Raw genomic sequence first — 11696 nt, 5'->3', positions numbered from 1 at the left:
TGCTCCACCCTCGCAGATGATCCAATACCACAATCAAAGCTCATTTGTTCAACCCTCGCAGATGATCCAATACCATAATCAACAACTGGTGGGATTTCCGAACTCCTCACAAGTGAATACTCAACAAATAATTCAATACACCCACTTGAATTTTGAGCATTGTTGAACATAAACATCACACTATCATCATTGCAAAACACAGAACATGTATAACTCATACCGGAAGCAAAGACTATACATTGTCTCCATAATAATTCAATTGTGTGTTGGTTCATATCTATTCTCATCGCATCACAGATCATTGCTACCAATTCAGAATAGGAAACACATGAATTTAATATGGTGGAGCTCTTCGCACGAGGTGGTTCATAACCAATACCCATATGTGGTAGTTGAACTACTCTACCACCCCAATACAAACTCACAAATACTTGCATGATTTCTGCATCAAAAACATTTAAAACAACAACAATTATGGACATTTTTCCTACAAGCCCTAATTTTATAAATTGGGTAAAACTAAAAAATGAAAGCAAAATAAACATGAATAATGATGAATGTAGCTAAATTGTTGAACAAATTACCGGATCTTATGGAGATAACGTTGGAAATCGCCGAAAATCGCCTGAAATCGCTGGAAACCCGAGAGAGGAAATGAAAGTGTAGTCTGTGCTCTGGTTCTGCCTTCTGTGTTAAAAGCTGACTGAAAGACGCATAAGGGTTATGCGTCATTCGGGTAAGACGCATAATTCTTATGCGTCTTTAAACGACGCATAACCCTTGTGCGTCATTAATGAAAGACGCATAAGGGTTGTGCGTTTCATTAATAACGACTCATAACTCTTATGCGTCACTCCTCCATTTGGAATAAATCTAATCTCCTTCATTAAAATGAAATTCCATTAGTAATCTAGAACAAAAATAGAAAAGTCTCTACCCTTCACTCACATGATTTCCCTCCCCCCTTCTCTTCTTTACCTCCTGCAGCTTAAAATAAACCCAAAATTTATATCAAAACTCAAGATATGAGCATTGATGCATTAACATATAGATTATCAACATCAAATCAACAACAATCAAAGATGTTTGAGAATTGAGACTAAGTAAGAAAACGTGAGACATCTTAGTAGTTGTTAGGAGTTACAACGGCAACTCCTAACTTGATCACTTGCTAGACTTTTCGAATGAAAACTTAATGAATGTAACGAAGTTTTGAGTTTTATTGATCAGATTGATTGAATTATGAACCAGTAGCTATATCGATTTCCTTATCGATCCGATTTTGAAAACATTGGTGGAGACAACCTTGAGGAGCTTTGCAGAGAGAGATGAATTCACAAGGGAAAACTAGACATCTCAAGGAAATAATGTACTATCAGCCCAATTCAGTCAAATCCACATCCGACGTTCTAAAACAATAAAAAATTGGGCATTGTTTGGTGCAAGCCTAGGACTGGGAAAATATACCGAAATACCGCACTTACCGTACCGAAAAAATACCGAAAATACCAAATTTTCGGTATACCGTACTTTTCGGTACGGTATCATACCGTACCTCGTTATACTGCATCATACCGCAATTGCGGTATATACCGGAAATCACGGTATACCGCATATTGCGGTGTACCGAAATCACGGTACGGTACCGACAAAAGCGGTACTGTAACGATATCTAAATTTTGGTATACCGACTTTTGGGTATACCGCAATTGCAGTATACCGACAAAAGCGGTACGGTAAAGGTATGGTTTTTGGTCATACCGCACGGTACGGTACGATATGCGGTATGGCCATTTCGTTGTGGTATACCGTACCGTTCCAACCCTATGCAAGCCTGGATAGACTTTTCATGGCCTGACTATCTTTGAGTGTGGTTAACATGGTTATAAGGACTAGCAAAGGACTAAATAAAAAAACAAAAAAAAAACGATATTCTGTCGTAGGAACCTAATAATTTTCTATTATTACAAGTTTTGAAATACTTCCAATATCGTAGTTATAAAAAAATGCAGAACATCACTCGAACCACTTCCTTTAACCGATTAACATGTCACTTTCTAATATCAAACACGTATATATGGATATAGAAATAACAAAACTCACGAAAAAAAACTCATTCTTCGATATCAGGATAGAAGAACTTTTTGTGAATTGCTATTAAAATATCAATTAACTACCTTGTTTGAGTTTTCCATACCAATAATAAAATATATTAGGCCAATTCTTTTATTTGACTTTATGGAAAATCGCAGGTCCTATCTTTGGCGTGCTACATAGTCCAACTATGCGAATATAGGTTAATAGCCACATGGTTAGGTATCATATCTCTTTGGTTGGGAACAATTATGGGCAAAACTGCTCAATTCAGATTAAAAAACTATCAACAATAATAAAATTATAAACAGACAATCGAATGCATTTTTGGATCCAAACATATGTCCAAATATTTTAATTGAATCCTTTCACAAAAAAATTAACATTTGAGATCTTTAGATGGTCTGAATTTTAATATAGAAATATAATTTACTTTGTCAAATATTTTTATTCTACTTAATAGTAGATGAGAAGTTTGAATCATTTTAATTTTTATATGAAACCAGTATGTAAATATAAAACAAATTTGGCGTGAATTTTGCCATTTTATTGAAGTATGAATTTTACTAGCACTTTGCTTTTGGATCAATATTATACGGCAATCAGCCAAAATATTTTAATTTGAACCGCAAAAAAGTCATTAATTCGATGAGATTTTTCTAGATATCTTTCTATAATACATCAGTAATGACCTAACCCCAATTCCTATCCGAAAAGCTAGTCGACAATGACGACATAAAATATCTTTCCATACTTATGTAGCAGACAATTATTATGTAGTAGTATGTCATTAAAAGGTTATTTGTATAAATTAAAATAAATATTATCGCAATGTAAATAGTTAGAAAACGAGGTAATTGAGGCCGAATATTCGTTGTATTGCAAAAGGGTAAAATTATACAACGAAAAAAAAATACAACTAAAAATTCACACGGCGCCGCCACCTCCCCTACGTGCCCACACTTTTTCAATCAAATCGGCTTGGAGTGTGGTATGTGATGTCGTCCTGCGCATATCAGCGAGACGTTGGATCAAATATTCATTGCTACGTGGTACGCCCATCTGGATCAGCGAAATTTTGAGTGATGAAGAGTTGGAATGGTGTGAAAATAATGAATGGAATGAGGTGTATTTATAGGTGAATTAAATTGAATTAAAAAAAAATCGCCGCCTATAGCAGCGCCGGGCACCGATCCACTATAGGCGCCCGCGCTATCCGCCGCGTCCGCCCCTGACTCGCCGCGTCCTCACCCCGGAGTCGGCGCATGCCCGTCCGCCGCCTACCGCCCCCATCTCCTTGTCCGCCCCGGGGCGGACAACTCTTCCAGTATGGATAGCCCCGAGATAGCCCTACCGCGCCTAACCATTGTGGAAACTAAACTGCGATTGTAGATTTATAAAGAAGGATTGAATGTTGAAAGTTGGAACCTCAAAGTTAATGAGTTGAATCAACGAAGAAAGGGAGAAGAAAAAGACCCAGCTACCGATATCCAATTACCGGACCCGTTTTGATCCGACCCGTCACCGCAAAGTCCAATTTCAGTCGTTGCATAAATCTTATTGTGACGAATTCCGTTTAACACTCCGCCAGAAACTCGAGGATTCCGTCAATGGAGGACGACTACAGTAATGGCGATATCAACGTCGAAACCTCCAAAGCCGACAGATCGGTGTGGCTCATGAAGTGCCCTCCGATAGTCTCCAAGGCCTGGCAGTCCTCCGCTGCCTCCGCTTCTGTCGACTCGCCGCCAGTTGCCAAAGTAGTCGTTTCTCTCGATCTCCTCCAGCCGGACGATTCCTCCGCCCTCCAAGTAACCATTCCCGTACTCTGCTTGTTTGCATCTTTTTGTTTCTTATGCTTTCTGTTAATTTCTGAGCTAGTTTGAACTGGGGAAATTTTCTAGGGTTTTCAATTTTGAATTGATCATATCTGGCTTTTTAGTTTACCATGGAGATGGCTGGGAGTGAGGTCGTTAATATGCCGAAAAGTTACTCTCTTAACATGTCCAAGGACTTCGTTCCCATGGGTGTTTTCTCCGAGTCGTCGACTCAAGGTGATTTTTTGCCTAATCTAACTTATCTATATTGTTCTCCTTTCCCCTCACTCATTGGTGGATTATGGATGTTGTTGGGTCTTGAATCTCTTCTTTGAAGTAGTTTTATGACTTATGTCCCAGTAACTATTTTTGCTCTATGAGATTCGTTAAAAAGTTCTTAAGCAATGACCATAAGTGTTATCGTTCACTACTATAATTATTGATCGACGCTATATATGTGCTGCTTGTAGCATATGTCAAATGATTGTAAAGAACAATTCGTCGTAGAGCACTAGCTGTTTGTTCTCAATGCTTGCACACACCCTCAATTTTGAACATGCTGGTGTATAAAATTAAAAGTAAACCACATAGAACTACTATGAGTAGTAGACTTGGCGCCTTTTTTAAAGAAACAAGGAGTACAACTTTGGGGAATGTTTTCTTCTGGTTCACTGAGAAATTTGAGCAAAATGACAATTAAGGAAAGAACAACCAACAAGAAGGTCTCCCTACATATTTTCTAGTTTCTTTTTTCGAAGGCAGCATTTTTGAAGCTGTAATATCTCATCAGGATGGATAAAAGAACAAACTTGTTACCTTTTAGAGAGTTTTACTGTAGGGATCTGATCTCTTTTGTGTGCATTGCTCGCCCAGAGATCGATTCTGTTGTATTAATATTATAGCCTTGATTAAATTTTACCTTTTGTTATCTCTATCTGTACGGTCTAATGTTTTCATTTATTTGTATGAACATTTCAGTTTCATGTAATGTGCCACCCTCTGAAGTTAAATTTCATAGATCTTCTTTGGTGATACTATTTTTTTATCCTCTTCAATAAAATGTCTATGTTCACCACAAGGGCTTGGATGTGCTTATTTGTCATTATTTTGTTTGCGTATTGTGCGTAATAATTATACTGAGTTTTCTTTTAAAGGAAGATCTGCTATGGAAGGAAAGGTGGAACATAAATTTGATATGAAACCCCACCATGCAAACATTGAAGAGTACAGAAAAATGTGCCGGGAAAGGACAAACAAGTCTATGGTCAAGAATAGACAAATCCAGGTCTGGCTGTTATTAACTTATAGTTTCACCTCTTTTAATTCCTGGATCGATTCATACTGAAGATAGTATACATTTTTTTTCATGCTTATCAGGTTATCAACAATGATCGTGGTGTACACTTGAGGCCCATGCCGGGAATGATGGGATTGATTACGTCGACTTCTAAAGTACTTAGTTTGTTTATTTACTTGTTAGATCTAATCCTGCATCTTGGATATGTGCTGCCATATAGAGTATACTTTAAGTTGGTTCAAGGCCCTAGAAATTAGATATTGGTTTGTTAAAAGCTGGCCGGAAACAGATTATGTCTACCCTTCATGAATGAACATAATGACATTAACATGTGCATTATCTTCTTCCTTTGAAATACTGGTATCTAAGTGAGGCCCCAAATTTGCTAGATGTTCATAGTCATCTTTGATGTTTGTTATTAGTGTCATGACATGGTTAGAGTTCATTTAAAATGCTTTTATATTGAGTTGTAATAGCACCATATAAGATCTGGAAATGAAGCATTTTAGTGATCAACCCATAATCCTCCAGTTTCCATTTGCATAGAAATAAGATCTTTACATCCCTATTAATGCTCTTCATTTCAGTTTTCCTCCTGAAATTGGAGTGGAGTTATGTGAAATTTTGATGTGATGCCTTTTGGTTTCTAGTTCGATACTTATTCCTCATGCCATGTATCAATCATATGCATGAATGTTCTTATACAAACTTTTGAACTTCCATCTAATTGTTTATTCTTTAGCTACTGAAATATTAATTGCCATCTTATTCTAACTTGTGTAGGATAAGAAAAAACCAGCTCCAGTTAAGGGGACTGATATGAAAAGAACTAGAAGGGATCGCGGGGAACTGGAAGATATAATGTTTAAGCTATTTGAAAACCAACCTAACTGGACGCTCAAGCAGCTTGTTCAAGAGACTGATCAACCTGCCGTATGCATTTGCTCACAAGTCTATTTACACTTTTCTGTTTCTATGTTTTGTAGGCTTATCTGAATAATTTTCTGTGACTTCCTTTGCAGCAATTTTTGAAAGAGATATTAAATGAGCTCTGCATATACAATAAAAGGGGAACAAACCAAGGTACTTATGAGCTCAAGCCAGAGTATAAGAAATCTGTTGAGGATACAGGTGCTGAACCATGACTTCACATTGTCTGTACATTAGATTACATTGAAGAAAAATTATGTTAAAGAAGCCTCACTCTTGAATGCCATACATCTCTTTTAGATATGGGATGTGCCTAGATCTGCTGTCCTCATAGAACTTCAAAAGGAAGGGATTTGATGCTAAAATTTCCTGTTCCTAACACCAGTTTATTTTGGTTTGTGGATTAGGTTACAATGTATGTGTATTTATGAATCCTCATTGGGTCATTAGTAAAGTATGTCTGAGTGCTCTTTTCTCTTCCGCAAGTCTTGTGTTAATGTTTTCATGAGTTATGATATTGCTCAATCAGTGTCCTGTCTGTCATATTTGTATATGATATTGTTGTCTTCCATGCATGTAGCAGGTGCAGGCATCATCTTGCTACTACTTCAAAGAAAAATCTTGAAAAAAAGTAGCACTGAGCACCTTTATGAAGTGTGCATTTCTGAAAAGTTATTCACAAAATACACCAACCGAACCTTGTTCTGCAGTTCATTACTTTTTCCTCTTATTTCCTTTGTGTTTCATCTCGATTATCTCATACAAGATGTTTTCTGTTTAGTTACATTAATATGTTTGCAATAGATCTTCTTATTACATTTTGCTGTTTCTCTAGAAATTCATTTTCTTCAATTCTGTTTATATTGGATGCTCTTTTTGGATCTGGAAATCCTTTCTTGTAACTCAGGATTTAAGGAGTTATCCCACTTTGACAGACTTCTCCAGTTCTCATTGACTATTGATGACATTTATCTCCTAGACCCATGATTTCTCGTACTATATTTTGATAAATGGATAGATCTTCTAAGGAATTCAAGCATTAACAGTTGCTGATGGTATTACCTCACTTATATTTATGATCGAACTACAAGAACTAAAAACCTATTTACAACTAACTGGCTATTATTAACCCAACATTCCAAAGTATATTACATGGTCAAGAGAGCTCATGCTAACTGCCATTAGTATCATGTCAAACCCAATCACTCTTGGGTCCCTACCTAAATAATGTCCAAAAAATAGTTTTGTTGGAAATGACTCCACATTCAATGCACCTTAACCACTGTTGATGAAGACAAGAAAGGATCTAGATTAGATAGCCACTACTAATGAGCCGATTTTTTTGCATCTCGCTGTGGCTGTGGTTTCACGGATTTTCTCTTTCCATATGATGAATTCTAGAAGTTTGGATTTCTTGATTCTTGCTGTGAATTTCCATTTGATTTAATTGTTGACTGGTGAACAATCATGTTCCATGGATTCTAGCTTAGCTTCTAGTAACCACATGACTGGAGAAAAATCGTGATTAACAATAGACATAGTGAGATTCTGAAAGCTGGATATGTAATAACATTTCTAAATCATGGTATGGAACATGACTTTAGGTTTTGTAGTCTCTATTTTGTTTTGATATGTACTAAGAAGTATTGTTTGAAGAAATCAGAGTCCTGGTCTTGGCCCTCGAATGTCTACGCATGTATAATGTGTGTTATATACAGTCAATCCCACCATTTTCCAGCATCTAGGAATGGCCAATAAATTGACAAAAGTCGTGCAATCTAGCTCACTTTCTAGTATCCATACATCTAACCTTTCACGTTGCCATGCAATCTAGAGAAAATCATGTTGCTACGTATATATGATTATGGTATCCATATACCAAATTTCCTTGCTTTAGTTGTAGGCAATGGATTGATGTCCATCACCATTGAGGACTTGGATTTTGAAAGCTGGATAGGTATGAAAATTTCAAAATCATGTTAGTATGTTACATCGATAAACTTCGGTGTGGACTATATGCCTAGGTTGGAACATGTTTATTATGGCTTTTAGTTTCTAGGAGTATTTTGTTTTGAAACGTATTTAGAAACATTGTTTGAAGAATACAGAGCCTGTTCTTGGCCCTCAAAGGTCTACTCATGCATAAGTATTGCTATTTACAGTCACTCCCACCAGTTGCCAGCATCTAATAATGGCCATTAAACCGACAAAAACAATCTACTATTCTAAACCTCATGATGATTGATGCCACTCGATCTTTTTTATAACACTCTCTAGGCTCATTTTCAATATAGAGCTTGTTCATGTCAATTTGAATGTTTGATTACCTCGTTTTTGTTGTGTATTTTCAAGATCATAGATGAGTATCACATCGCCCTACTATATCACCTACTATTTCAAATAGATCTGTGATTTGTGTTTATAGCTACCATCTTCTTCCTAATGTAGAGTATAGTTGTGGATTGCCTTATGTTGTAAAATAGCTTGCTAAAACTGCGAAGTTGATATTTTGCTGTGCTGAGCTGAACAAAATTTGAAGTCACAAATTGCCTCTGTAAAATTCTTGAGCACTGCTGAAGTCCCTTTGGGATGGTGATCATGCACCTTTACGTGTTAGTTATCCCGGTTACTTAATATATTACTCAGCACATGTCTTTCAAGATGACGGAAGGTGAGTACCTAAAATGCATTGCGGAAGGCCAAGAAAGTGTTGTCACCCACTGGTTTAAGTTTTAGTGCGGGGGATGAGGATCATGAAAGGGACCAACTAGGAATCTTCGGTGTCCCCTTATCGAGATCTTAGAGCATCTTTGGACCAGAGATACTCGTTCTAGCTTGCCAAACTGTTTGGGTAGTGGTGGGATGACTTGACTAGGCTTACATTATATTGGTAATAGTGGTGATTCCTTGATGGACCCCCTTTCTCCTTATATCTGATTTCATTGATGGTCCTTACCCACATATATGGCTTCCTGATTTTTACTTCTTATGAAATATCACAATTATGGTTCTGTTATTTGTCACTTAGATTCTATAGTTGTCTGTTTGTTTCGTGATTCTTTTCTTAATCTTTCTTGGTTGAGATCATGCATTATGTGGTCTTTTCTTCCTTTCTGTTCAGTGCAATTTAGTAATTTTTTTTTCCTTGTGATCATAATTATGGCTATGTTGTTTGTTGGTATTCAGAATTTAGGCGATTTATTTTCTTTATTCTTCTTTGATTTGCATATTTAACTAGTGTTGATTTTTTTTTTATTTAATTAGTACTATATGACAAAAATATTAGTATAAATTTCATTAGAATTAATCCTTTACTTATTTTGATTTTGTCTATTCAATTATACTATAAAAGAAAACACAAATAAAAAGTTCATTGACTGTTATTTAGCATGTAAAATTTAAGAATGCCAATGTTTTTGATGTATTATAATCAGTATAAATGTTACAAAACAAATAATAATAAATATAGTAATATCTTTGATCGGTTTGGTCACTAAAGATGCAAAGGTGACTTCCATATCATGGAATAATGTTTTTCCCTCTATTTGGGTTATGAATATGATTAATTTGGATTTTAAAACCTTATAAAGGAAGATGCTCATAAAAGCAAGTTGCAAACCTTGTACAATAAAGTGCTGCTTAGGGCTTATCTCTCTATTTTTCTTATCAACTTTGTCAATTTTTCTTTCCGCAAAGAAAGAAAATTCAGTGCACATGTGTTTGTGGGGTTTATCAACATGTCTTAGGAAGACGGCTTGAACATATCATCAAAGCTTTAAGTTCATATAAAGTTTGTGAATGAAAGAATATATATCTTTGCTTTTTCTTTGAACATGCTGCATTTCTTTGAGGCTGCACTTTACTGCCAAACTAATGCTGTAAAGAATGGTGATTAATTGAATCTCCCTTTGATTGATATCAGAACCTTCTCAGTCGTGGGCTCTCATCATCTTCAAAATTGCATCGGAAAAGTTCATGTTTAAATAATTCCAAAGAAATATATAAATTCCAAAAAATTAAACTCAACTCACAATTAATCAGGCAAAGTCCATGTCATAATGCTATAGGCATGGAAATAGGTAAGACCATATCAAGCTTAATTTTCATTAAAAAGTACTACAACTATAATCTAGGGAGAATAGCCAAATAATTTGTTAGATTCATAATTGAAAGGACTATTTGTCACAATTGACACTTTGGATATTAAATAGTGGATCGATAAGTTTACAACGTGCATTTGTTCCATCGGTTGAACTTTACCGACGAAGTTATGTACGATTTTGTGCTTTCCATTGGTAGTTCTTCGTTAAACGCTATTACGGGTGGGTTTTTAAGATTTACCAACAGTAAAAATGTTTTATTAAGTGTTATCAATCATTATAGTATACCGTGATGGTAAAAGTCTAGTTATTTTGGATCCATCAAATTCAAACATGGCCGAATCTTCAATGGTGGAGTTGAACCAATCTTTGAATTGATGGAAGCTTGTGACATAAATCAAACATTCACTTTCATTATGTCGTTTTGTGCATGGGATTTTGGGGGCTCAAGCTCGAATTGTCAAAATCTTTCTTTACCGAATATAACATCCACCTATTTTTCATTCAAAGTATTGATTACTGAAATTGAAAATTGAAAATTGAAATGAAACGGGTGATGGATGTATGGGGAACATAAGTGGTGTCATGTTGATGGAATCGTTAATGAGAAGTTAAGATTTAAAATATAAACTATATTACCATATACGTTTTGATTTCGTAATATAGAGTATTAAATGACGAAAATAGTAGGCATGCTTATTCGGTCGGTTCCGATTCTAACCGGACCGGTTAACCGATTTCAATTTTTCATTAATCCTAGAACCGGAATTGGGAGCGGAACCGACCGGTTCAGAACGGTCGGTTCCTAACCAGAACCGATGTTTAATTTTTATCTGAATTTATTTATAATTTTAAATAATTCAACACTAATAAAACAATAATCCAAACATTTGGATATATAACAAATAATATCTAAAAATTCAAATAAATACATAAAAATACAAACCAACAATACAATAATAGTCATATATGAGTAAGAGTTATGTCAAGTGTAGTAGGTCGGACTAGTTTATGTTGGCAATTGTTTTATAAAAAAAGGACTTCTAAAATTTAGCATTTTTTTAAAAAGAGTTTTAAAATTGAATTTTATTTTCCTTTTTTTTGCTAAATAAATATTCAATGGAATTTCCAATACTAACTGATCTTGTTGTGACTTTTTGGTTTAATACGGAACAATTAATAAATCATTCACAAACCGGTTAAAATCGTTTATTAAATGAATTGTTAAATAAATTTGTTATAAAGTTAAATTTCTATCATATGAAATGATATTGTATTTATATAGTTCTTTTGAAAATTAAAAACAAACTTATGATATTCTACTCATAATAGTTAGTTCATAAAAAATGGATTGAGGAAATAATTGTAGATTCAAAGCATCACAATTTAAATCTTAAAATTAAATAATGTTTCAAATTATTTTATTTCCATTCAACATTAATTCAATTAAGTTAAATT

At 35.0% G+C, this 11696-nt stretch overlaps 1 protein-coding gene across 1 annotated transcript; it reads left to right on the top strand.

Moving 5' to 3' along the window:
* Positions 1-3373: 3373 nt before the first annotated feature.
* Positions 3374-6623, top strand: LOC121758835 (transcription initiation factor IIF subunit beta-like). The gene is made up of 6 exons (XM_042154247.1): positions 3374-3905; positions 4037-4148; positions 5066-5196; positions 5289-5363; positions 5992-6141; positions 6231-6623. The coding sequence occupies exons 1-6, from the start codon at positions 3705-3707 to the stop codon at positions 6351-6353; spliced, it is 792 nt and encodes a 263-aa protein (XP_042010181.1). The 5' UTR covers positions 3374-3704; the 3' UTR covers positions 6354-6623.
* Positions 6624-11696: the final 5073 nt, after the last annotated feature.

Source organism: Salvia splendens, chromosome 12 (genome assembly GCF_004379255.2).
Source record: "Salvia splendens isolate huo1 chromosome 12, SspV2, whole genome shotgun sequence".
Taxonomy (NCBI): Eukaryota; Viridiplantae; Streptophyta; class Magnoliopsida; order Lamiales; family Lamiaceae; genus Salvia; species Salvia splendens.
This window is presented reverse-complemented; position numbering and strand designations above follow the sequence as displayed.